General features: G+C 43.4%; 1 protein-coding gene across 1 annotated transcript in view; it reads left to right on the top strand.

Annotated features, from left to right (window-relative positions):
• Positions 1-13,468, top strand: part of ATG4B (autophagy related 4B cysteine peptidase) — a 60,122-nt gene extending 46,654 nt beyond the window's left edge. The window contains exons 8-13 of the mRNA XM_077153383.1: positions 4,693-4,886; positions 7,108-7,186; positions 7,492-7,637; positions 9,291-9,347; positions 9,973-10,066; positions 11,643-13,468. Of these exons, the coding sequence (XP_077009498.1) occupies positions 4,693-4,886; positions 7,108-7,186; positions 7,492-7,637; positions 9,291-9,347; positions 9,973-10,066; positions 11,643-11,716 (644 nt within the window). The 3' untranslated portion in view covers positions 11,717-13,468. The remainder of the gene's footprint in view (positions 1-4,692; positions 4,887-7,107; positions 7,187-7,491; positions 7,638-9,290; positions 9,348-9,972; positions 10,067-11,642) is intronic.
• The last annotated feature ends 14,467 nt before the right edge of the window (positions 13,469-27,935 follow it).

Below are 27,935 nucleotides of genomic sequence, written 5' to 3'. Positions count from 1 at the left end.
ATATGAAACAAAGCAGAAAAATATATTTGAGAACAGATTATGTTTACAGAGTGCTTCTTTAATGTATTACATTTCTGAAATATATAAACATATTTTGGGTGTATATTTAATTTTTAAGGAGATCAGACAAAGTAATAATGCAATTGCAGAATATGCATGGTGTCATTGACAAAAATAAAACTATTTTGATGGTAACAAAAAATGAATATAGAATTATTAGTCACAAAATTTCAAGAGTTAATAGAGCAAAACCACAGTAACTAAATAGAAACAAAGAAAAAAACCTACTACCTAGAAATTTCAAACCTCTATCTTAGCTTTTAGGCCAAATGAAATCAAACCAATAGAATGTAACTGTGTATCAGAATCTGCTGTACCCAGAATTTGTAATCTGTAGCCATAATATTGATGGCCAAATAATAAAAAGTAGAAATTAGTGAAATAAGCATTCAACTCAAATTAGGAAAAGCCCAACAAAATTAATTGAAGATGCTCCAGAAAAGATTTATTACAGATAATAAATATTAGTAAAGATAAATGCAGAAATTAATGACTTAAAAGAAAAAATGGTAGAACTAATATTCTAGAACTGGTTCTTTGAAACAATCATACTTCAGAGTCTAGAAATCTATATTCAGAAAGTAGGAAGCTTAAAGTAGCCAAAGAGAAAAAGAAAGTGAAAATACTGCCCTCCCCCACGGTCTTTCTTATTCTGATTATATTTTGAGAAGGTTTAGTGCTCCTAAAAGGTTCTTCACCCAAAGGCGTGCCTTCCATGGACACGCTCAGCTGTGAGAGTGGGCAGCCTGGCCTCACCTGCCTGCCACCTCAGGGCCGCAGTGCCACTCGTTGCCTCGCAGGCCCAACACTGCAGGTGATGGTCATGCCTCTTTTAGCCCTGGCAGTTCCCTGTGATGGACTGAATCAGAGCCTGAAGTCAGACATGGCCCCGTCCTAACCTGTGATCCTGGGGGTGTGAACTCACTGTGGGCAGCATCTCTTGAAGAAGTTTGTTCTAGTGAAGGTGTGGCCCAACTGAATGAGGGTGGGTAGGTCTTGATCTGATGACTGAAGCCTTAAGAAGAGAAGAAGCTGGAGGTCAGAGGTTGGAGAAGGCCACCGGGCAAATCCTAAAGTGAGTGGGAACCTGAAGAGCAGACACAAATAAGTGGAGGGACTGGCTGTGTGCCGGGAGGGAGAGATATAGGCCAAGGAGCCCAGGGACAGCTGGCGGCATACACTGAAAGCACAGTCTCGGCCCTCGGAGGGCCTACCTTACCCATATTTTGAGTTTGTACTTGTAGTCCCAAAACCAGGAGCCAGTAAATTCCTGTTACATCAAAACCAGTTTGTGGTATTTATGCTAACAATTCTGGCCAACTAAGGCATTCTCTCTCTTTTCATAATATAACAATGACGTTACTGGAAGAATCCAGACCAGCTCCTAGAATATCACACAATTCTAGGATCTGTTTCCTTATGAGTAGATTTGAATTAAACATTTTGGGCAGGAATTCTCCCAGGTGGCAGGCACCATGCACCTCAGCGCTCGCTGCATTAGTTATCCTGTGATCAGCAGTGCTGAGTTTGTCACTTAGTTAAGATGGAGTCTCTGTTTTAAAAGTACCTTTTTCCCGTTGTAGTTAGCGGGCTACCTGTAGCAAGCTTTGAGCCTGTACATATTTCCTTATTACCCACTGTTTTTCACACCCATTGATGATTTTTGCCTGATTTGTTGTCACAAAGATGGCTACAAATGGTGATTAAAAAAAATTCCTTCCCCATTTATTGGTTGTCGTTCTCCTGTAAAGAAGAGCTTTGTTTTCTGTTTTCTTTGCCCTACTTATTTATACTTTTTAAATGTTTTTAGAATCAGTGGATTCATGGCTTTTTAAAAATCAGTGTTATTACTCCTGTCATTGTTCTCTTTGGCGCTCAGATTGTCCCAAATCTGATCAGCAGAACACTTTCAGGCCAGCTCTGTCTTCTCAGGTGTCCTCATCTTTGTGTGCACTTCCTTACTTTCTGACATTAGCTGCACAATCCAGGCTCATCTTGTGCTTTCTCTGCCCCACACATGGAACCAGCCAGTTCTTCAAGGAGCCTTGGTTCCTTTTAGTGGGTGCTAGGTGTGCTCATTGCTACTGGGGTGTCTTCGTCTTTGCAATGAGATACATGTCTGTGTCTGTGTATGTGCACACTCACGTATGTCTGTTTTTTAATCATAAATATATGATTATATATTTATAATTCTAGCTCAGCGCCGTTGTGCTGTTCTTCCTTTGTATGTCCATTCTCTCACTGCAAGAATGTGGGCTCCTGATCTTACCTGCACAAACTAGTACACAGCACTACTGCCTGCAACACACCCACTAAGGCTTTGGTTCCTTTTCAGCTCTTTTTCTTTATAAACTGTTTCAACAAACACTTGCCAGTATAGTCGGACCACTGTGTTCCGAAGTTACTACTTTTAAAGTACTTCTTCTCTGTGTGGTGATGTTATTATTTGATATATGCTAGGTTCATCTGTTTCTGTTTGGATTCAAGTGGAGAATCTTCCAGCATTGCTGATTTATGTTTTAAGAGAAATCTTTGCTTGACTCTAGTTGTCCACACATTGCATGCAGGTCTGTTTGAAGTGGGAGATTCCTGAGAAAATGTGATTTATCAAAAGTGACTGTCATTGGCTTTTCACAAAAATCAAGATTGATGATGTACACTGGAGTTCAACACTGTGATCCTGAGTTTTGGTTGTCATGGCTCCTTGTTTAGCAGAATGTGCCCAAGTGACCCATCCTTCATGAGTGTCTTGAACCCTATGACTCAAGCAGGACTTCTTTGGGTAGAGTCAGTATGCACACATCTCTTATAGTTCGCTGCTAGACAAAAGTCTGTCCTATGTGGCATTGGGTGGGAAAGGGCTCGCAATCCTGTCCTGACTCTGGATTCTGCTGGATGCATATCTTTTTCTGCTACTTTTACACTGTATCCTTTGCTATAATAAACCTTAGCCGTGATTTAAAAAAAAAAAAAAGTGGCTGTCATTGGGATGGCTCTGGGTGCAAGTGTACATCAGAACTTATCAAATTAAGGGCTATATCTTTTATGTCAGCTTTACCTCAATAAAGCTGGAAACACAGGGGAGACATTCATTAACAGTTACTCCAGAAGCAGGTAAGAAGGGCATCGGTGTGATGGCCCATGCAGGACTCAGGGATTTTTTTTTTTTAAACATAACAACATACAAAAACAAACATTCTTGCCATATGATCATTCCATTCTTGGTATATAATCAATAACTCACAATATCATCACCATGATCATTTCTTAGAACATTTGCATCATTTAGAAAAAGAAAAAGAAAAAAGAACAAAACTCACATACCATACCCCTTATCCCTCCCTCTCATTGACTGCTAGTATTTCCATCTACCATATATATATATAAATGGCCTTTGTGTCCCCAGTTTTTTTCTATACCCCTTATCACTCTCTTTCACTGGTCACTAGCGTTTCAGTCTACTAAATTTTTTTTTTTTTTTTTTTTTTTTTTTTTTTTAAAGACAGAGAAGGAAGGAAGGATGGAAGGAAGGAAGGGAGGAAGAAAGGGAAACATCTTTAAACATTTTCTTGTTTTATTATATTTTGTTTGTTTGTTTGTTTTTTACATGGGCTGGGGCCGGGAATCGAACCGGGGTCCTCCGGCATGGCAGGCAAGCACTCTTGCCCGCTGAGCCACCGCGGCCCGCCCTACTAAATTTATTTTAACATTTATTCCCCCTATTTATTTATTTTTAGTCCATATGTTTTACTCATCTGTCCATACCATAGATAAAAGGTGCATCAGACACGAGGTTTTCACAATCACACAGTCACATTGAGAAAGCTATATCATTATACAATCATCTTCAAGAAACATGGTTACTGGAACACAGCTCTACATTTTCAGGCACTTCCCTCTATCCTCTCCAATATACCTTAACTAAAAAAGTGATAGGATCCAGGGATTTTTATAAACTTCCAGGAGTCAGGGAATCCCAGGCTGGAGCAGAGCCTTTCCAGAGCCCTGAGAAGATACCCAAGGACACTGGGCCCAGGTGCCCGCTTCAGGGCTCCTATAAGCAGCGTGGGCGCTTGGCCATAGCCACCAGGATACTAGGGAAGGCATTTGATAAGTTTAACATATATTCTTGATTAAAGACACAATCTGGTGCAGGTCCTACTGTAAATGTATGGAGTGTATCTCACCGAGGTGGGTGTCGGTGGTCCGAGGTGCGGACGCCTCACCCGCCCTTTAGTTAGCAGGGCTGTTGAAGGAGTGCCTGATGTGCCAAGATGGACAGAGATCCAGAAAGAAGTAGTAGTATTCCTGGAAAAGCAGGGCCTTTGAGGGGCATCTGGGGGTTCCTGGGAAACGTCTCTGGTGGGGTGCTGACTTTTGCTACTTTAAAGAGAGAACAAACTCTTTCTTACACTGTTTTGTGTGTGTGCCAGATTTTAAATTGAGTGTGCACAGAGAATCATTTCTTCCCTTCTGTAGGTAATAGGGTTATGGGACATTTTCCTTCTCTATATTCCCCAAGTTGGAATTGAATTTCAGGTGCTGCGCTTTTTAGGCCCTTGCTATGAGACAAGAGGAGTACTGCCTTGTTTGTGTTGAGAGGACCCCACCGCAAGTGTTTGCTCTTTTCAGGAAGGCTGTGCAGGAGCAGTGTACCAGGTGTGGGGGCCACCACCTGGCCTACAAGTTCTGACCGGCACTGCAACGGGTTCCCAGCCGCAGCCGAGGTTGCCAGCAGACCATCGCCGTGGAGGCCACTGGTGCTGCTCATCCCTCTGCGTCTTGGGCTCACGGACATCAATGAAGCTTATGTGGAGACATTGAAGGTGGGTGTGTGTTCTGCCTCTCACAGGTGGGCAGTACAGCAGGGCCTCTGACTTCAATGCAGGGGACCCTCCAGGCCAACACCTGCCCTAGGTGTCCATGTTTCCCCAGGCACTGGAAGATTCCAATCATTTTCAGCAAGCAATCTTTAAGGGCTGTTTCCATGCAGTCAGATCTCTGGAGAGCGCAGTCGGTTTGCAGAGGCATATTCCTTGCTCGAGCCGGGTACGGAAGGTGTCCTAATCCACTTGAACAGGTGTAATAATGCAGCCTAGCTAAACACTGAAAACAGAATGTCAGGACTTTGTGAAGATACCTTGAGAGCTTGGCTGCCCCACTTCTCCCCTTCTTGGAGGCCCACAGATGCCCAAGAGTGTGATGAATAGGAGGCCACTGACCAGTGGCAGATTGTTTGTCCTGCAGGCCTTAGAAATGCCCCCAACTTAGCCTTAGGCTGAGTCTGTCTGTTTGCAGGTGCAGTTGTCTGCAAGAACATGGGGTGCTAGCAGGCCTGGGGGATGGATGGAGCTCCCATTCTCAAGTCTCTGGGATTCCCAAGCATGTCACTAAAGCAAAAAGCTTTCAGGTCCAGATGAAATTCTCCTTTCCCTATCACAATTTTTTTTTTACTAATACAATTTTTTATTTGATTAAAATACATGTAACATCAAAGTTAACCATTTATGGACGTTTTGTACTTTCATGATGTGCAAAACTGCCATTTCTGTCTAGTTCCAAGACACTTTCATTACTCTCAGTCACCACAGGAAACCCCATACCCATTCAGCAGTCACTCCCTTGCCCCGTCACTAGTCAGCTGCTTTCTGTTTCTGCACATTTGCCTGTTCTGGACATCTCATTCAAATCAGGCAACACATGGCTTTTTGCATCTGGTTTCTTTCACTCAACATAATGCTTTCAAGGTTCATCCATATTGAAGTATGTATTAAAACTTCATTCCTTTCTGTGGCCAAAATCTATTCCCTTGTATGGAGATGCTGCATTTTGTTTATCTCTTCTTCTGTGGCTGGACACTTGGGTTGCTTCCACCTTTTGATTGTGAAAAAGGCTGTGATGAACATTTATGTATAAGTTGTCTGAACACCTGTTTTCAGTTCTGTTAGGTACATATTTAGGGGTGAAATTGCTGGGTCAAATGATAATTCCGTTCTTTGAGGAACCACCAAACTGTTTCCTATAGTGTTGGCACCATTTCATATTCCCACCAGCAGTGCATAGGGTTCCACTTTCTCTAGATCCTCACCAACACCTGTTAATGTTGTTTTTTGTACATTACAAAAATGTAATGGATATGAAGCTAGTGGATGTGAAGTGGATTCTCGTTTGTTTTTTTATTTTTTATTTTTAGTGGGAAATATATATTTTTTATTTTTAACTTTTTTTGTTGTATAGTATAACATATATACAAAGCAAAGAAACAAAAAGGCAATAGTTTTCAAAGCACTCTTCAACAAGTAGTTACAGGATCTCGTTTGGTTTTGATTTGCATTTCCCTAATGACCAGTGATGTCAAGTCTCTTCTCATGTGCTTTTAGCCATTTTTGTATCTTCTTTGGAGAAATGTCTGTTCAAGCCTTTAACCCATTTTTCATTGGGTCATTTGTCTTTTTTATTGTTGAGTTATAGGCATCAACTGGCAATACCTTGTCCCCTCTCTCAAACATTCTGACCACTCTTGGTCTCCTGGCCTCAGTCTGTGTTCTCTTCTTGCCTGTGCAACATTCTGCTCTCCACACGGGACTCTGTCATCATTGTCTACCTCCCCTCTACCTTGCCCCTTTCTCTCTCCCCTTCTCCTGCCTCCCATTGGACAGAGTCCCCCTTCCTGTCTGGTCAAGCCAAGGCTGGACATCTCTAGGGCCATCCTCCCTGAAACTCCTGCTTGGACCCCCCTCCTGTCAACCATCTTTATCCCCCCTGTACCTCTCCTAGTTCAATACTCTTCGAGCCCACCTCCTTCAGGTAGCTTTCCTGCCAGACTAGGTTTCTTCAAGCCTTAGTGTGTATCCCATCTTCCTAACCCAACTTCCCTGGCATCTCCCCATCAGGGCCTGTGCTCCATGGCACACCTTGGGGCTGGTGTTCCTGTGTGGGTCCCAGAGGGCTCTGCTTGTCACCAGCTGTGTCTGCAGTGGCTCTCAGTGGAAGCCTTGACCCCACAGTCCTCATTACCTCCTCCTACCCTGCCCTCTCTCCCTGCAGCACTGCTTCATGATGCCTCAGTCCCTGGGAGTGGTTGGAGGGAAGCCCAACAGTGCCCATTACTTCATTGGCTATATTGGTGAGTCCACAGTGGCCCAAAACTGGAGGAGGAGGAAGGTGCTGTCCAAGGTGGTGGGGTCTGCGTGACTAAGGACAGTTGAGATTAAAGGATACCTGCTAACTGGGCAGAGGTCCCATAGTGGAGCAGCCTCTGCCGCTTGGTAGGTTGTTTGCCTGGGGTGGGTCCCATGCACCTTCCCCCACCCCTCGCCCTTCTCTGTCCTCTGCTTCTGGTCACTGGTACCACCTAGGGCAGGGCAGGTCTGACACATGGCCTGAGCCCATGAAGAGTTACCCAACAGCTTCTCCCTGCTGCCCCGCCAGGTGAGGAGCTCATCTACCTGGACCCACACACAACGCAGCCAGCGGTGGAGCCCACGGACAGCTGCTCCATCCCTGATGAGAGCTTCCACTGCCAGCATCCACCCTGTCGCATGGGCATCCTGGAGCTCGACCCATCCATCGCTGTGGTAGGTCGCCCGCCCTCCTAGGCAGCTGTGCTGGGCCACTCAGTAGCAAGTCCCATTGGGGATCAAAAAGGAAAACCTTGAGGTTCTTGCAGTTTTTCAGCACTTTGGAATATTTATTGTGGTCAATGATTAAGACAACAGAGGGTACACAAGAGCCAGTGTTTTAGCACCATTTCCCTCCTCCCCAGGGGTGTCCACCCTGTAACTGTCCTCCCAGGGCCTTTGTGCATATGCTGGGTGAGCTGGAGTATATCAAACCCCTTCTTCTTTTTTTTTTTTTTTTCCAACCCCCTTTCTGACATAAATAGCGAGAGGCCTGTATGCCCTCTATGCTGTGCCACCTCCTTTTGTGTTTTTTACTTACCAGGGTATCTTGGTAGTCATTCCCTGAGACTGAGCTTCCCTGTTCCTTGCTTTGATTACAGAGTTTACATTTTCAGTTTGGGATTTTGCAAACCTGCATTTCAGAATGTTTTTGATAGGTAAGAACACCGAAAATACCAGAAATCATTTCATCACTAAGGGAGTGTTAGTCTGTTATAGGCTCTGTTATGGATTTAGCTACGCAGTTAGGAAGACAGCAGCCATCTAGGTGGTAGGTGAGGGCTGTCAGCTGGACTGCTTCATGGAAAAGGCTATGCAGGTCATACCTGACCTCCCGTGCCTCGGCCCAGGGTGCACCCAGCGCTGAGCTTCAAGGGCTGGTACTCCCGCTTCCCTGGCCTCCTGGGTATCATCAGGGAACGGGAGGCAGGTGGGGCCTCTCAGAAGGTGACGGATGGGGAGGTAGGCAGAGCTCTGTGGCCTGGACTCCTGTAAATTCTGTTCGTGACACTAACTGCACCTTGGTAGCTCAGTCATTGGTGCATAGTAACGAGGTCCACATAGAGCAGCCCTGGACATGGTGAGCTCCTGGGCACTGGGGCTTATGTTGGCCCCATGGGGGTGCTGGGCAGCTGAGACCAGGCCCGAGAAGCATCATCATCTGGAGATACCCATCAACCTTGTGGTCTGTGTCCTCAGACCAAAGGTGGGAACAATATAAACAGGGTCTTTAGAATCAGAGAGAGAATGTCCTGTTGAGCTTCTCCTTACATCCTGTTCCTGTTTTTCCCTTCTGTGATTTCCCCTTAAAGCTAACATTTATCATTCTGGCAGCTTTTAGAATCCCCCATAATTGCCATGAAAAGTGTCCGTGATTGTGGGCACAGTCAGGTTAAGAATGCAGTCTCCCTGGAGGGTCCCAGTTTCCCTTCTCCTGATCTGTCCCTCAGCAGGAGGCTCTCTTGCGGCAGCACCAGCTTTGCCTGGCCTGCTGCTACTCTCCTCTGGCCAACCTCAGTGTAGCTGCCAGAAGAAAAGTTTTTTATCTGCTTTTGATCCAGAAAACGTTTCTGGTGTATTATTACTATTATGATATTACCAAAATCTGTGTCATCCCAAGACTTAAAAACCCATACAACCTAGTAGCCCCTGGGTGAATGGAGGCCAAGGACAGGGTCAAGCTGTGAAATATAGGCCTGGGGGGTGGGGGCATCTCCTGGGTTACCAGACACTAGAAGTGAAAAGCCCCCATTTCAGCTCACTATAGGAGAGTGTCTCAGTGGGTGGCTGGATTCTGTTTGTCCTACTTACAGTAGTATTTTGCTGTAGGGGTTTTTCTGTAAGACTGAGGAAGACTTTAACGACTGGTGCCAGCAAGTGAGAAAGGTGAGTAGCTGCTCTTGTGTTGAGCCAAGCATGGTGGCAACAACAACAGGTGCTTGTCGTCCTGGGCAGCACTGGGTGGGCTTGCTTAGGACCCTGCCTCCTCTCCCCAGCTGCTTGGGGGCTCTGCACTCCAGTAGCTCCCTAGAGTCAGGGTCTCCTCCTCCAGCAGCTCCTGCATCAGACCACTAGCAGCTACATGTTCAGGTTTGCACCTCACAGCACTCAGGAGGAAGTTGCTTCTAGCATCTCTCCATTGTTATTATCAAACCCTGGGGACTTTTGAACTTCAGCTTATTAGCCAGTCTCATCTTGGCACAATTGTTGGTGAGTTCAGCTTGCCCTGCGCCACCCCCAAGTGTGCTGCCTGGGGTTGTGTTTGATGTTCTCCACCCTTCAGCTCTTTTGTCTACTGAAAAGTGGTTGGACGGATTTGATCCCATGCTATTTCCATGGGACCAGCATGTCTGTTATCTGTGGCCTGGAGGCTGGCCTCCTAGGGCCCTGGGGTTGTGTGACTGCTGCGGCTGTTTTGGTGGGATTATTTTCTCTGTGGGTGGCGGCCACCCGGGAGGAGAGTGCCTGTGGCATCTGGGCAGGGCCGCCTCTCACGCTGTGTCTCTGTTAGCTGGCGCTGCTCGGGGGAGCCCTACCCATGTTCGAGCTGGTGGAGCAGCAGCCTTCTCACCTGGCCTGTCCTGATGTCCTGAACCTCTCTTTAGGTGAGCCCTGAGACTGTACAGCCAACTCCTCTGCCTATTGGGGTGGCAGTGGGATTTTTCACATGCATCTCAGTTTTCTGCTCCCAGGGAAATGTGTGATCTTTGTAAAGTTTCTGTTCTTCCCATGTTTTCCTTTCCTTCTGAACATTCACCTGAGCCCCAGGCCTGTGTCGGCCCAAGAGAAAGCAACATTGCCTCCTGTACCCTTTTCCAATTCTTTTTTCCTTTTTTTTAGCCACCCTGACTAGTTGACATTCTCTGAGTACCCCACCCAACATTCACCTAGATACTTATAAGTTGTGTCATAAAACCATTTTCAGTACATTTTTTTAAAGTTTTAATACAATTAAAATTTTTTTTATTGGCAAATCTTTACACCCATACAGTCCCTACATGGTATATAGTCAGTGGCTCACAATATCATCCCATTGTTATGTATTCATCACCATGATCATTTGTAGAACATTTGCATCACTCCAGAAACAGAAGTAAAAGAGTGCATACAAATCATACCCCTTAACCCTCCCTTTCACTGATCACTAGTATTTCCATCTACACAATTTATTTTACCATTTATCCCCCTTATTATTTATTTTTTCTCCATATTTTTACTTATCTGTCCATACCCTCGATAAACGGATCATCAGACCCAAGCTTTTCACAATCGCACAGTCACTTTGTATAACTTATATCCTTACATAATTGTCTTCAGGAATCAAGGCTACTGGAACTCAGGTCAACAGTTTCTAGTACTTCCCTCCAGCCACTTCAATACACCGTAAACTAAAAAGGGATGTCTATGTAATTCAAAAGAATAACTCTTTGACTCTGTTTGAAATCTCTCAGCCACTGAAATTTTATTTTATCTCTTTTCTCAGTTCCCTTATTTGTTCAAGAAGGTTTTCTCAATCCCTTGATGCCAGGTCCTGGCAAATCTCGGGTCTAATTGCTTTTTTGACCTTTAGAATTTCTGTGAACCTTAGGGATCTGTGCCTGAGGCCAGGGCTTCTGCTGTTGGTGGCCCCTTTCCTTAACTCCTGATCTTAGGCACCACGGAACCCTGAGACTGGCACCTGGGCCTGCTCCCCGTGCCCTCAGACTCTGCTGGAGCAGCAGCATCAGTGCAGACCCCTATGGTGCCCCAGGTGCCTGTCGGCGCCTGCTCTGGCTGAAGAAGCTGTGGCAGGTGCCGCTGCCCCCTGTGCAGGAGCTGGAAGCTGAGGGCTCCCCTTGGCCCAGCATTAGAGGGGTGAGGCAGAGCAGACCAGAGCCAGCCCACGGCATGGGGTGGACAGACAGCTGCAGGTGTCCAAGAGCACTTCTATCTGTGCTGAAACGTGCTTTTGCCGTAAAGAACAGTATTAGATGAATAGTAACAGAGGCCACAAAGGAAACTGTAGGGAGGCTGGCATTCGGCGGGCATTAGACAAATGACCACAAGGCCCATCAGCCCTCACATGGTAGGGGTAAGGGGGTGTCATCCCTTTCCCCCAGGACAGTGAGGTCTCTGTCCCTCCATGCCCCACATGACTCCACAGGATAGCTACCCAGTGTGCTTTTATTTTGTTTCTTCTAGATTCTTCCGACGTAGAGCGACTGGAAAGATTCTTTGACTCAGAAGATGAAGACTTTGAAATTTTGTCCCTTTAGAACCCAGGAGTTAGGGAGTGGTTTCTGAGAGCCAGCAACTGCTTGGGGTGCCTGTGCCACCCCACATTCCATCCATCCCAGCCTGCCCGCCTGCCAAGGGTGTGCACCCCGCGCCGCCGCCTCTGCCCAAGGCCCAGTGCGCAAGCGGACAAGGACTGTGCTGACCTGGAGACCGGGACCTGAAGTTGGGCAGCTCAGCCTGGACACATCCCACCTGAGTCCCTAACATGTGTCTGCACACCCTGAACATGGAGCTTCCTATCTTAGAGTCTGATGCAGCCTCGTTTGGAGCTTCTGAGAACAGTCTTCACATACCTTCAGAGAGTTCTCACGACACTGCCAGTCCTGCATTAGTGCATCAGCTTCTATCCTTCCTCCTGGGCTTCATTCTGTGGTTTGTTTGGGAATTAAAGTCCTATTTGAAGTTGTGCAGCACAGACATGAATTTCTGTCAGGCAGGCCCCACGTCCCAGTTGCAGAAGACATGCCAAGTGGGCAGTTTGAGGGACGATGGCCATGCATCCTGCTGCCACTGAGGACCTGCCCAGTGTGGCTCATTAAGGGCTATCTCAGGTGGGATATTAGGTAAAAGGAGTTACAGCAAAGCCGCTCCATGCTTTGGGAAGAAAGAGCTGGGGAGGGGTGGGATAAATGTGTATCTGCACCACTACCTGGAACGGCATCCACAGCTGGAGTGTCCCCGCAGCGTCTCCCAGGGATGAGGTAAGGCCGGGCCGGGATAGCTCTCTAAGGCCCAGATGGGCTGGGCCCTCACCTCAAGCTTGTCACTCCAGCTTCCTCCTAGGGAGTGACAGTGGAGCTGGCCAATGGGAGGGGACTGCATTCTGTCTGCCTGTCACACGGCTTGGGGGGGCACTGCGAGCCGGACTCCATGCCCAGAGCATCCAACTGGGAGAGTGTGGGAGGGGTGTGCCGGACACGCTGCATCCCAGTCCCATTTGGCTAGCTGCCCAGGGAGCCTTATCACGTTCTTGTCCTCTTCAGAACTTTCCTGTGGGTCAAAATGTTAAAACCACTCCAGCAAATGGTACATGGCTGACAGGTGGACACAGGACAGGAAGCTTTTACTCATTCTGTTGACTGATGACGTGTTCCAAACCTTCCTCAAAACCAGTGAAGCACATGCAACCTTGCCCTCATTTTCCCAGTCTAGATGACACCTTCCTGGGTTGGTGACCCCCTTGGTCATGGGGAATGTCAGTCAAAAGCGCTGGAGGAATAACTGTGAGCCCAGCGGGGCTGGGTGGCCATACTCTCCCAAAGGGAACTGTGTTTACCCGATTGTTTCTGGCAAAGCTGGCTCCCACAATATTTGCAGAGTCAGGCGCTGCCCAGGTTGGGGCTGCAGGTGTCCACTGACAGGCCATGGGTACAGAGGCCACCCAGAAGTTGGCTACCTAGTCTGGCCTCCTTTTCTCCCTCACTCCATCCCCAATCTGGAGCTCAATGGGGAGGGCAGGAGGCATCTCTGTGCCTGTGATGCTCTGAGTTCTCCCAAATGAACACATGCCCACACTGGGTGCTGGCTGAGGAGGCACTGCTGCTGCTCCTGCCATGGGGCACACACTGCGGACATGGGGGCAGCATCCTGTTGGAAAAATGGGCTCTGTCTGTGTTAGGTTTTTTTTTTTCCTTAATGAAAGAAGCTTACTCAAGAGAATGTTGTTCATTCTCCAGTAGTATAGTTTGCAATTCTTAATGGCAAAAATAAAAGTTTCAGTAGAAAACAAAGTTGGTGTGTCTATTAATTTTTCCTTGATGTGGTTTCCAGAAAAAAATAGGATGGAATACTTTTTGAACTCATGAAATCCCTTGGACGATTTTGAGTAACAGACTTGGTGGCTGATGTGGCAGCCTGTGGAAAACAGGCAGCAAGGTCATCAGACATGGGCCAGCCACCCAGCCTGTTCTGGCCTGTCCATATGAGCCTTGTGACATTTGTCTCACCTCTCTTTTTACTTGATCCTAAAAAGAAGGAAATGCAAGGAAAACGACTTCAGGAATGCTAAAGAGGAGCAGGGATGCATGGCAGTCCCAGTGTAGCATCCGCCTGATCTGGGTTCACTCTGCCAAGTCTACCTGGGAAGGAATGCGCTGCCCCATCTCCCCAGTACCCACTTGGCATGTTGTGGTGCCTCTCACTCTCTAAGTGGGCTCCCAGTGGAGCAGGCAGGAGGCCCACTCGGGTGCCTGCTTCCTCCACCACCTTCCTCAGGCTTAGGTGCAAAGTGATCAAAACTAGGCAGGGAAGAGGAGACAGATCGCTTTGCAGGCCCCAGGCACAGTGGCCCAAGGATCTGTATCCTGGGCCTCTCAAACATGCCTGTTAACACACACACTTTTTGTGCAGCTGCTGTAACAAATCACCACAGGCTTAATGCTAACGCCACCGCATGTTCTCTGGCCGCTCTGAAGGCCAGGAAACGGTCTTGCTGGGCTGAAGTCAGAGGGTGCAGGGTTGGTGCCTTTTTTTCTTTTTTTTTTTTTTTAATATTTTTATCGAGAAATCTTCACTCACATACATTCCATAAATGGTATACAATCAGTGGCTCACAACATCATCATGTAGTTGTGTATTCATTACCACGATCATTTTTTAGAACATTTGCATCACTCCAGAAATAGAAAAAATACATACCATACCCCTTAAACCTCCCCTCTCACTGACCCTAGTATTTTCTTCTACACAATTTACTTTACCCCTTATCCCCCCCTATTATTTATTCATTTTTTACCCATATTCTTTTACTCATCAGTTCATACCCTTGAGAAAAGGAGCATCAGATACAAGGTTTTCACAATCACACAATCATATTGTAAACATTGTATCTTTATACAATCATCTTCAAGAATCAAGGCTACTGGAACACAGCTCAACAGTTTCAGATACTTCCCTCCAGCCACTCCAATACATCATAAACTAGGAAGGGGAATATCTAGATAATGCATAATAACCTCCAGGATAACCTCTCAACTCTTTCAGCCCTGAAACTTTGTTTTGCCTCATTTCTCCCTTCCCGCTTTTGGTCAAGAAAACTTTCTCAATCCCATGGTGCCAGGTCCAGACTAATACCGGGCTTTCTGTCCCACATTGCCAGAGAGATTTACACCCCTGGGAATCATGTCCCAAGTAGGAGGGAGAACAGGGAATTCACCTGCCAAATTGGCTTAGAGAGGCCATATCTGAGCAATGAAAGTGGTCCTCTGAGGGTGATTCTTAGGCCTAATTTTAAGTAGGCATAACCTATCCTTTGCAGAAATAAATTTCATAGGGGTGAACTCCAACACTGAGGGCTTGGCCTATTGATTTGATTGTCCCCACTACTTGTGAGATATCAGAAATCCTCCAGATGGGAAGCTGAATATTTCCTCCTTTCTCTTCAGTACCCCAAGGGGACCATGCAAATACTTTTTTATTCACTGCCCAAATCACTCTAGGATATATCAGAGCATCACATTAACCTGGACAAACCAACAAAATCTCATGCCCTATTCAAGATTCCATGTACATAATTATGGTGTTCAATTAAACTGGCCATATAAGTTAAATTAGGAAATGCACTACCCAAAATACAAATTTTTCACCAAATAAACATCTATCCCATTAGTCTCACACAGAAGTTGAAGTTTTAAAATATGGATGATAACATCTTTTACCCTGTTTTTTGATATAACTTTGTCCTATCCAGATCAGTTTCTTTCATATCTCTACTTGAAATCTGATGACTTTTTCAAACTTTTTAAACAGTTCCTGTATGGTGTAAATACCCAAGGTTTTAGGGAATGACCAGGTTATACACAAACAGCTCTATGTCTCAGAATTTATAAGAACAGTTACAATTTCTGGATATATGTGACTGCTGTAAGAGCTTACAATCTGAGACCCTTTAGAATAGGCCTCAACCTGATAAACCATGTTCTTGACTTCTTATATTCTAGTTAGTCCACATGACTGAGGCACAATATTATCTGTCTTTTTGTTCCTAACATTTCATTCAACATACAGTCTTCAGGGTTTATACACCTAGCAGCATGCCTCACAACTTCATTCCTTCTTGCAGTCGTTCAGTAGTCCATTGTATAGATACACCTTAGGCCCCCTTCAATTCCTCAGTCCTTGTACCCTTAGGCCACCTCCATTCATTGTGGATCTGGAACACAGCCGTCATAAACACCAGTGTGCAAATGTCCATTTGTGTACCCACACTCAGTTCCCCCGGGTATATACTGAGCAACAGCGTTTTGGAATCATATGGCAACTCCACCCCTAGCCTCCTGTGGAACCACCACCCTGCCCTCCAAGGGCATCTCTTTCTCCACATTGCCTCTAGAACTTGTTTCTCTCTGTTCATTTTTAAACAGTTTTATTCCCACATCATACAATCCAACCTAAATGAATAGACCTGCCTTCACCACCACAATCTCTACGAGACATTTCTTTTCCTTCCACAAAGAATCCATACCCCTCCTCCATGGCCCCACTTGCTGACATTTAGCATAATGCTAAATGTTTAGTTTGGGCATAATGCCTTTGTTAGATTCAATGGAAGCATATTACAGTGTTATTATTGACTATAGACCCTAACTTGCATCGATCAAAGATTTTCTCATATACCATCTATTTTCAACACCCTGCAATGTTGACATTCATTAGCTCTCCCTCATACAAAAACATTTTTTTACTTGTACATTTAATCACTATCACTGTCTATTCTGGGCATTCCTAAATTATACCATCGCAGTCTTTATCCTCTACCTTTCCTTCTGTTTTCGTATGTGCTCCCAGCCCTTCTACCTCAATCATATTCACATTCATCTTCATTCAGCGTACCTATTTTGTGCTACAATCAGGTAGTATTGTGCTGTCTCTGAATGTTTACAGTCAGTCCTGTTGCACAATTTGTATTCCTTCAGCACCAGTTGCCCAATCTCTACCCTATTTCTATCTCCTGATAACTTGTGCTCTTAACTCTCATAGTTCACTCATAATGTCAGTTCATATCAGTGGACCATTCAGTATTTGTCCTTTTGTTTCTGGCTAATTTCACTTAGCATGATGTCCTCAAGGACCATCCACGTTGTTACATGCTTCCTGACTTGATTCTGTTTTACAGCTGTGGATTATTCCATTGAATATATATATATATATATATATATATATATATATACCACAGCTTGTTTAGCCACTTACCCAATGATGGACATTTGGGCTGTTTCTATCTCTTGGCAATCGTAAATGATGCTATAAACACTGGTGTGCAAATGTCAGTTTGTGTCCTTGCCTTAGGTCCTCTGAGTATATACCTAGTAATGGGATTGTTGGATCATATGGCAATTCCATACTTAGCTTCCAAAGGAACGGCCAAACTGCCTTCCAGAGTGGTTTACCATTTTACATTCTCACCAACAGTAGATAAGCGTGCCTCTTTCTCCACATCCTCTCTAGCACTTGTCGTTTCTGTTTTTTGTTTGTTTTATTTTAATAAAGGCCATTCTCTGAGCCCCCAATCTTGGGGTTTGTTCATAGGAAAATTAACCCCACAAAGGATAGGTCAAGCCTACTTAAAATTAGATCTAAGAGTCACCCCCAAGAGAACCTCTTTTGTTGCTCAGATGTGGCCTCTCTCTCCAGCCAACACAACAAGCAAACTCACCGCCCTCCCCATGTCTACGTGGGACATGACTCCCAGGGGTGTGGACCTTCCTGGCAACGTGGGCCAGAAATCCTAGAATGAGCTGAGACTCAGCATCAAGGGATTGAGAAAAACTTCTCGACCAAAAGGGGGAAGAGTGAAATGAGACAAAGTGTCAATGGCTGAGAGATTCCAAACAGAGAACCTGGAGGTTATTCTTATGCATTAAATATATGTCACCTTGTGTTTTAGTTTGCTAGCTGCTGGAATGCAATATACCAGAAATGGAACGGCTTTTAAAAGGGAGAATTTAATGAGTTGCAAGTTTACAATTCTAAGGCCTAGAAAATGTCCCAATTGCAAGTCTATAGAAATGTCCAGTCACAGGCATCCAGGGAAAGATACCTTGATTCAAGAAGGCCAATGAAGTTCAGGGCCTCTCTCTCAAGTGAGAAGGCATGTGGCGAACACTGTCAGGGCTTCTCTCTCAGCTGGAAGGGCACATGGCGAACATGGCATCGTCATCTGCTGGTTTTCTTTCCTGGCTTCTGGTTTCATGAAGCTCCCTGGGAGGTGCTTTCCTTCTTCATCTCCAAAGGTTGCTGGCTCGTGGACTCTCTGCTTCGTGGTGCTGCAGCATTCTCTGCTCTCTCTGAATCTCATTCTCCAAAATGTTTCCTCTTTTATAGGACTCCAGTAAACCAATCAAGACCCACCCAAATGGGTGGAGACATGTCATCCCTTAATCCAGTTTAACAACCACTCTTGACTAAATTACATCATCCAGGGAGATGATCTGATTACAGTTTCAAGCATTTATAGTATTGAATAGAGATTAATCTACCTTTATGAAATGGGATTTATATTAAAACATGGCTTTTCTTAGGGAGCATATATCCTTTCAAACCAGCACACCTTGTTATTCAAGATGTAATGGAGAGGCTGGAGGGAATTGTCTGAAAATGTAGATTGTGTTCCAGTAGCCATGTTTCTTGAAGATGATTGTATAATGATATAGCTTTCACAATGTGACTGTGTGATTGTGACAACCTTGTGTCTGATGTTCCTTTTATCTACCTTATCAACAGACGAGTAAAACATATGGAATAAAAATAAATAATAGGGGGAACAAATGTTAAATAAACTTAGATTGAAATGCTAGTGATCAATGAAAGGGAGGGGTAAGGGGTATGGTGTGTGAATTTTTTTTCTGTTGTCTTTTTATTTCTTTTTCTGAATTGATGCAAATGTTCTAAGAAATTATCATGATGATGAATATGCAATTATGTGATGATATAGTGAATCACTGATTATATATGTAGAATGGAATGATCATATGTTAAGAATGTGTTTCTTTGTTGTCATATTTTTTAAAAAATTAAAAATTAATAAAAAATAAAAATAAATTAATTAATGGGGGAACAAATTTTAAAATAAATTTAGATTGAAATGCTAGTGATCAATGAAAGGGAGAGGTAAGGGGTATGGTATGTATGAATTTTTTTCTGTTGTCTTTTCATTTCTTTTTCTGAATTGATGCAAATATTCTAAGAAATTATCATGATGATGAATATGCAAGTATGTGATGATATTGTGAAATACTGATTATATATGTAGAATGGAATGATCATAAGAATGTTTGTTTGTTGTTATATATATTTTTTTTAATTAAAAAAATAATAAAAAAAGAAAAAACAAAATAATACCTTTGGAATCTAAAAAAAAAAGAAACCAGGATGGTCTCACCTATGTTTTCTCTTCCTAGGAATTTTATAATTCTACCTCTTATATTTAGGTCTATGATCTATTTGAAGTTAATTTTGTATGTGGTGTGAAGTTACTATGTAAGTTCATGTTTTTGCACATGGATATCAAATTGTCCCAACATCACTTGTTGAAAAGATTATCCTTTCCCCATTGAATGTCTTGGCATTTTAGCTGAAAATCAACTGATCATAAATGTATCAGTTTATTTATGGACTATTAAAAAAATAAAAAATAAAGGCCATTCCAGTGGGTGAGATATCTCATTGTAGTTTTGATTAGCATTTCCCTAATAGCCAGTTAAGTTAAGCATCTTTTCTTTTAGCCATTTGTATTTGCTCTTCCGAGAAGTGTCTGATCATGTCTTTTGCCCATTTTTTAATTGGGTTGTTTGTCTTTTTGTTGTTGAGTTGAAGAATCTCTTTATACATTCTGGATACTAAACCCTTTTCTGATATGTGGTTTCCAAATATTGTCTCCCATTGCATAGCCTGCCTTTTTACTTTCTTGACAAAGTTCTTTGGTGCACAAAAGTGTTTAATTTTGAGTTCACTTTTATCTATTTCTTTTTTCCATGCTGGTGCTTTGGTTATAAGGTCTAGGAAACCAGTTCCTATCACAAAATTTATCAGATATTTCCCTACATTTTGCTCTGAAAGTTTTATAGTCTTAGCTCTAATGTTTAGGTCTTTGAACCCATTTTTAGTTAATTTTTGTATAGGGTGTGAGATATGGATCACCATTCATTCTTTTGCATATGGATATCCAGTTCTCCAAGCACCATTTATTGAAGAGGCTGCTCTGTCCCAGGTGGGTTGGCTTGAGTGCCTTATCAAAGATCAATTGTCCATAGATGAGAGTTTATATCTGAACACTCAGTTAAATTCCATTGGTCAGCATATCTATCTTTATGCCATTACCATGCTGTTTTGATGACTGTAGCTTTGTAATATGATTTAAAGTCAGATAGTGTGAGACCTCCTACTTCATTTTTCTTTCTCAAGATATTTTTAGCTATTCAGGGCACCCTCCTCTTCCAAATAAATTTGGTTATTTTATTAGTTTTCCTGTTTCTACAAAGTAAGTTTTTGGGATTTTAATTGGTATTGTATTCACTCTATAAATCAGCTTGCATAGAATTTACATCTTAACTATATTTAGTCTTCCAATCCATGAATACAGTATGCCCTTCCATTTTTTTTTAGGTTTTCTGTGACTTCTTTTAGCAATTTCCTATAGTTTTCTTTGTATAAGTCTTTTGTGTCCTTAAGTTTATTCCTAAATATTTAATTCTTTTGGTTGCTATGGTAACTGGAATTATTTTTCTGGATTTCCTCCTCAGATTGCACATTACATGTGCTGGTTTGAAGGGATTTATGTATCCTAGAAAAGCCATGTTTTAATCCTAATCAATATTGTAAGAGCAACGGTTTCTTCTAATCCCTATTCAGTACTATAGGCTGGAAACTTAATTAGGTTCTCTCCACAGGGATGTGACTCAATTAATTGTGGGTGTTAAACTTGATTAGATGGAGACATGTCTCTACCCATTCTACGTGAGTCTTGATTAGATTACCGCAATCCTATAAAAGAGGGGACATTTTGGAGAGAATGCCTTTCTGAGAATGATGAGAAAGTCACAGCAGAGCCGAGCAGAGCCATGAAGCCAAGAGAACCAGACATTTTGTCTTTTGAAGATTCTGAGAGAGCAGAGAAGGATGACAGAATAACCAGCGCCATGAAGCAGAGTCCACCAGCCAGCGACCTTTGGAGAGGAAGGGAATGCCGCTGGGGGTGCTTCATGAAGCAAGAGGCCTGGAGAGAAAGTTAGTAGATGAAGCCGTGTTCGCCATATGCTTTTCCATTTGAGAGAGAAACCCTGAACTTCATCAGCCTTCTTGAATCAAAGTATCCTTTTCTGAATGCCTTAGATTGAACATATCTATAGACTTGCTTTAATTGGGACATTTTCATGGCCTTAGAACTGTAAACCTGTAAATTCTTAGAACTGTAAACTTGTAACTTCTTCATCTTCAAACCTGCAACTGGTAAACTTGTAACTGTGAACTTGTAACCTCTTCATCTCCAGAGGTCACTGGCTGGTGGACCCTGTGGTTCTCTCAGCCTCATGGCTCTGCTCAGCTCTGCTGTGGCTTTCTCTTGGCTCTAAGGGACTCTCTCCAAAATGTTTCCTTTTTTCAAGGATTAATGTGTGGAGTCACAACTTCATGGAAACTATCTGATCAAAAGTTACCACCCACAATTGCATAGGTCACATCTCCATGGGAGCAATCAAAAAGCTCCCAGCCAGCAATATTGAATGAGGATTAAAGCACATGGCTTTTCTGGGATCCACCACAGATTCAAATCAGCACATGGGGTATAATGTTCCATAAATATTTGTTAAGTCTAGTTCATTTATTTTATTATTCAAGTTTTCTGTTTATTGATCCTCTGTCTAGATGTTCTGTCCATTGATGATGCAGGGAATGGAAGTCTCCAACTCTTATAGTGTCTATTTCTCCATTCAGCACTAGCCTCATGTACTTTGGAGCACTCTGGCTTGGTGCATAAATCTTTGATTGTTATGTCTTCTTATTGAATTGTTCCTTTTATTACTACATAGTGTCCTTCTTTGTCTGTTTTATTTTACATCTCAAGTCTAATTTGTTACATGTAAGTTTAGCTACTCCTGCTCTCTTCTGATTGTTGTTTGCATGAAATATCTTTTCTCAACCTTTCACTTTCAACCTATTTTTACCCTTTGGTCTAAAATGAGACAGCATATAGATGGACCCTGTTTTTTAATCCATTCTGCCAGTGTATTTTTTTTTGCATGGGCAGGCACCGGGAATCAAACCTGGGTGTCCAGCATGGCAGGTGAGAATTCTGCCACTAAGCCACTGTCACATCGCCTAGTGTATGTCTTTTGATTGGGGGAGTTTAATCCATTAACATTGTATTATTACTGTAAAGGAAATACTTTCTTCTACCATTTTGTCTTTTGGATTTTATATATTTAATTTTTTTTCTCTTTTTACCTTTACTGATAGTCTTCATTTCTGCACTCTTCCTCAGATCCCTTTTTCCTGCCTTTTCCTATTCTGCCTGTAGTGCTCCCTTTATTATTTTTCGCAGAGTCAGCCTCTTAGTCACAAATCCTCTCAGTGATTGTTTGCTGAGAGTATTTTAATCTCCCCTTCATTTGTGAAGGGCAATTTTGCTGGATATAGAATTCTTGGTTGGCAGTTTTTCTCTTTTAGAATCTTAAAATACATCATACCACTGCCTTCTCGCCTCCATAGTTTCTGTTGAGAAATCCACATAGTCTTATTGGCCTTCCCTTGTATGTAATGAATTATTTTTTTCTTGCTGCTTTCAAAATTCTCTTTCTCTTTGACATCTGACAGTCTGATTAGTAAGTGTCTTGGAGTATGTCTATTTGGATCTATTCTGTTTGGTACGTGCGCTGTACTTAGATCTGTAATTCTTTGCCTTTCCTAAGAGATGGGAAATTTTTAGTGATTATTTCTTCCATTAGTCTTTCTTCTCCTTTTCCCTTCTCTTCTCCTTCTGGGATATCCACACATATATATTTGTGAATTTCATGTTGTCAGTCAATTCCCTGAGACCCTGCTCATATTTTCCCTGTATTTTCTTTTCAATCAGATTTCAGATGTCCAGTCCTTTAGTTCACTAATCCTTTCTTCTGCCTCTACAAATCTATTGTTTTCATCTCTTCTGTTGTGCCTTTCATTCCCATAATTTCTATGATTTGTTTTTTCAAACTTCTGAGTTCATTTTATTCACCCAATGCCTTCTTTATATCCTCCTCACAACATTGATTTGATTATTGATGAGACTTCCCATATCTGTTTGAACATCCTGAATTAGTTGTTTCAACTTTTGTATCTCATTTGAAGTGTTGGTTTGTTCCTTAGGGCCCTATCTTCAACTTTTCTAGTATGACTTATTATTTTTTGCTGCCATCTAGGCATTTGATTTCCTCAATTAGTTTATTCTTATTAAAAAGAGGTGTTTTTACAATTATGTTAAAACACTGAATGAAGCTGAATGTGAGAATGATAGAGGGAGGAAGGCTGGGGGCATAAATGAAATCAGAAAGAAAGATAGAAGATAAAGATTGAGATGGTATAATCTAGAAATGCCCAGAGTGTATAATGATAGTGACTAAATGTACAAATTTTAAAAATGTTTTTGCATGAGGAAGAACAAAGGAATGTCATTACTGCAGGGTGCTGAAAATAGATGGTAATTAATATTTTAAAATTTCAACTTATGTGTGAGACTAAAGCAAAAAATGTTTATTTGGTACAAAATTTATATTTTGTCTAGTGCATTTCCTAATATAACGTTATGTAGATAGCTTGGTTGAACACCGTAAGTACATGGAACCTTGGGTAGGACATGAGATTTTGTCAGTTTGTCCAGAGTGATGTCCCAATGAATCCCAGAGTGATTTGAACAGTGAGCTGAAAAACTTGCAAGGTCCCCTTTGGGGAATGCTGAGAATGGGGGAATGTTCGGCTTCCCCAGGTTGAACTCTTGATATTCTCACAAGCAGTGTGAACAACCAAAGCAATAGGCTGAGCCCCCAATCTTGGGGTTTGTTCATATGAAACTTAACCCCTCAAAGGATAGGCTAAGCCTACTTAAAATTAGGCCTAGGAGTCACCCCCAAGAGAACCTCTCTTGTTGCTCAGATGTGGCCTCTCTCTCCAGCCAACACAACAAGCAAACTCACTGCCCTCTCCCTGCCTACATGGGACATGACTCCCAGGGGTGTGGACCTTCCTGGCAACATGGGACAGAAATCCTAGAATGAGCTGAGACTCAGCATCAAGGGATTGAGAAAACCCTCTTGACCAAAAGGGGGAAGAGTGAAATGAGACAAAATAAAGTGTCAATGGCTGAGAAATTCCAAACAGAGTTGAAAGGTTATCCTGGAGGTTATTCTTACGCATTAAGTAGATATCACCTTGTTATTCAAGATGTAATGGAGAGGCTGGAGGGAACTGCCTGAAAATGTAGAGCTGTGTTCCAGTAGCCATGTTTCTTGAAGATGATTGTATGATTTAGCTTTCACAATGTGACTGTGTGATTGTGAAAACCTTGTGTCTGATGCTCCTTTTATCTTATCAACAGATGAGTAAAACATATGGAATAAAAACAAATAATAGGGGGAACAAATGTTAAAATAAATTCAGATTGAAATGCTAGTGATCAATGAAAGGGAGGGAGAGGTAAGAGGTATGAATTTTTTTCTGTTGTCTTTTTCTTTTTCTGATTTGATACAAATGTTCTAAGAAATGATCATAATGATGAATATGCAACTATGTGATGACATTGTGAATTACTGATTATATATGTAAAACGGAATGATCATAAGTTAAGATGTTTGTGTTTATTTGTTGCTATATATTTATTCCTGTTAGTTCTCATCTTTTTTTTAATTAAAAATTTTTTTTAAATATAGCAACAAAAGTACATGGAACCTTGAGTAGGGCATGAGATTTTGTTGCTGCATTTTAAAAAAAATAAAAAAGAGGTGGTTTTCATTCTTTTACCTAGGATTTTCTTGCTGGATGGCTGTTTTCTGTTTTTTGACATTCAGTTCAACTTATTCTATACCTCTAGTGTGATTCTGTGTAACTGATCAGAATTTTTCAGTTTTTGTATTTCTGTTTCTTGCCTTGAGTATAAGGGTCATTTTTTTTTTTGGACAGTCTCCTCAGGTATTATGGACCCCAGTCAGATTTTCCCAGACTGGACTGGCACATGCTTCAGGAAGAAAGAGTCCCCGGCATGTTTTCCCTGAAGGTGAGATCCTGCATCTTGTCAGACTTCCCTATGCAGCCTCTAGACTCTGTGCTTTTCCTGTCCTGTCCCGCATGTGACCCTTGTCTGCCCAGCTTCCCACCACATTAAAATGATGTGGTGCCTTTAAATTCAGCAGACACATTTCAGGGGGCGTGGCTGAGATAGAAGTGAGGTTGCAGGCTGGCATTAGTTGCTTCAGTTTTCCAGTCCTTGGGACCTGGATTCCTTGAAGGAGGGATTCTACCTGAACTGGGTCCCACCTTTCTCTTGGGGTAATTTCATTTAGGAAATTAATTGCTTTCACCTGACAAGTTACTTTGCCTCTTAGACAAGCTTAATCCACTGTTGCCTGGGGCAGTGCTAGAACTTGAATGTACTTCCAGTTCTATCTAATGAGCAGTTAAGAAGGAGATAAAAAGCCAAAAAAAGTCTCTTCAGAGCCAAACCGCTGCTCCTTCAGTTTGCCAATCAAGAGCTTAAGTTGGTATGGGACTCTTATGTATCTCCAGGCTCTGTGTGATCACTTTTCTTAGGGTCCAGCCCTTTTCCAGCATTTTGTGCTGTCTAAGTCAAAAAGCCTCTGGATATTTTTTTTCTGTCAGCCCTGCCCCTTCCCTGCCAGAGCAAAAACTCCTGGTAACTTTAGTGCTTATTCCAGGTTTATCTGTGCTGGGGTCTTATTTTCAGTAGTCAGAATTTGTTAATTAATTCCACACTCGGGACTTGGTTAAACTATTGCTGCTAGTAATGTTTCCTTTCTTCTCCAGGAACGAGCTTGTGAGACTGTGGGGGAGGGGTGCCAGCCTCCATGGCTTGGGGGACTTAACTGTATGAGGTCTTAGCTGGTCCCTTTGATCACAACTGGTGTACCCTGTGTGTCTGGTCACTGATGGAGCCCAGCAGTTCTGTAACATTCCTGGCTATGTACTAGCTGCTCTGGAGGAGGAGGAACTAAATTCCACACCTCACTACGCCACCATCTTGCCCCAGGGTTGGTGCCTTCTGCAGAATCCCAGCAGAAGCTGCCCCTGGATATGCCCACGTTTATGCCCCCTGCTCTGACTTGGGTCCCCTGTCTCCTTTTGTAGCGACTTGGTGATGGGACTGGGCCCCCGCACTGCCCAGGATTACCCCACCTCAGGGTCCCTCATTCAGTCATTTCCTCAGAGCCCCCTTTGCCACGTGAGTCATGCCCACAGGTTCCAGGGATTGGGATGTGACACCAAGGGGGTAGGGCAGTCTGTCAGCTTGGGGCTGTGGTTTCCTCATGGCTGTGCCTATGGGTGCTGCCCGGGGCCCCGGAGCCTCATCACACTCCCAGGATATTTTAGACTTGGGCAAATTATATATAGTATATAACATATATACAAAAAAGCGATAAATTCCAAAGTTCATTTTAACAAATGGTTATAGAACAGATTTCAGAGTTTGGTATGGGTTACAGTTCCACAATTTTAGGTTTTTCCTCTCAGCTGCTCCAAAACACTGGAGACTAAAATAGTTACCAATATAATGACTCAGCAGTCATACTCATTTGTTAAATCCTATCTTCTCTATACCTCTTCCTTCTCCTTTGATCTTTCTCCCAATTTTTAGGGACAGGTGGGCTATGGCCATTCTATATTTTTCATGCTGGAAGGGTGGGTCACTAATATGGTATAGACAGATGGAACCATCTGATGTTCTGGAGCAGCTGGCCCCTCTCGGGTTCAGGATTTATCTGGCCTAGGAACCATCTGGAGGTCGTAGGTTTCGGGAAAGTAATCTTAGTGCATGGAACTTTTGTAGGATCTCAAATAGAGCCCTGGGTGTTCTTTAGGGTTAATAGGAATGGTGATAGTTGGGGGTTAGCAATCCACTCTAATTAGCAATGTCTAGCTGAAGATTGCATAAGAGTAGCCTCCAGAATAGCCTCTCAATTGTATTTGAACTCTTAGCCACTGATACCTTATTTTCTTACATTTCTTTTCCTGTATGGTATTTATTGAATAAAGTTTTACACCTCCTTTTTATTATTCAAATCAAACTTCTCCTTCTTCTACTGCCTGCCAGCCTGCCTGCCTCTATGACTGTCCTCTGACCAACCTCCCCCAGGGTTGGTGATCATGCCACAAGGGGCAGCCAGCCACCAAGTGGCTCAGGTCTTTCTAGGAATCAATTTAATATTTTTACAATGCAGTGTGAGAGTTCTGTTATAAAGAAATCCCGCAAAGATTTCTACAGCGGCCCCCCACCCCCACTCCGAGACACCAGGACACCTGCACTTGTCTTTGGTTTTAACACACGTAGACTACCGTGATGCACAGCACCCGCTATGGTTGCCCCAGCCACGCATCCGTGCAGTCTTGAATGTGTGTGAGGAGCCTGAGTGTGCTGGGATGGCTGGGTGGTTGGAAGGCAATCTGGGGACAGAACTTAGCCCTTCAGACAAGTCCACTGCCAGTAGCAATCCACAGAGCTCTGGGAGCAGTGGCTGCGTGGTTGAGGAGACAGGCCTACAGGCAGGACAAGACTCCCTGACCTTCCTCGGGGCTGCTGTGGGTCTCCTGCTGGAGGTGAGCTGACATGGACTCAGGCAATGCTGCCTGGAGCCTTGTCTTCATCATCCCCAGGACCACAACCAGGGCTTCCAGCCACACCTGTCAGCTGGCTTGTGTGCAGCCACAACTCAATGTCCACTGAGAATGCCAGGTCATTTTTGTTTTGCTGGAATGCCAACATCCTGGCAGTGGAGGGAAGAGCACTGAAACCCACTGACTGCTGCACTGGCAGACCTGGAGGTCCCTGCTGTGCCCACCTGGCCATGAGCACCGGCAGAGCTGAACGTCCTCCACCCAGAAAGGCATTATGCACAACATATGGTGCTAGCCAGCAGTCATTTGAAGTGCAGTGGGATGGGGACGAGTGCCTCACATTTAAGGTTGTAAGGAAAAGAGCATCAGAGTCACAGCCGAGCCTGT

This window comes from Tamandua tetradactyla, chromosome 3 (genome assembly GCF_023851605.1).
Source record: "Tamandua tetradactyla isolate mTamTet1 chromosome 3, mTamTet1.pri, whole genome shotgun sequence".
In the NCBI taxonomy this organism is placed as follows: Eukaryota; Metazoa; Chordata; class Mammalia; order Pilosa; family Myrmecophagidae; genus Tamandua; species Tamandua tetradactyla.
The sequence above is the reverse complement of the archived record's forward strand: the minus strand, read 5'-3'. Positions and strand labels throughout refer to the sequence as shown.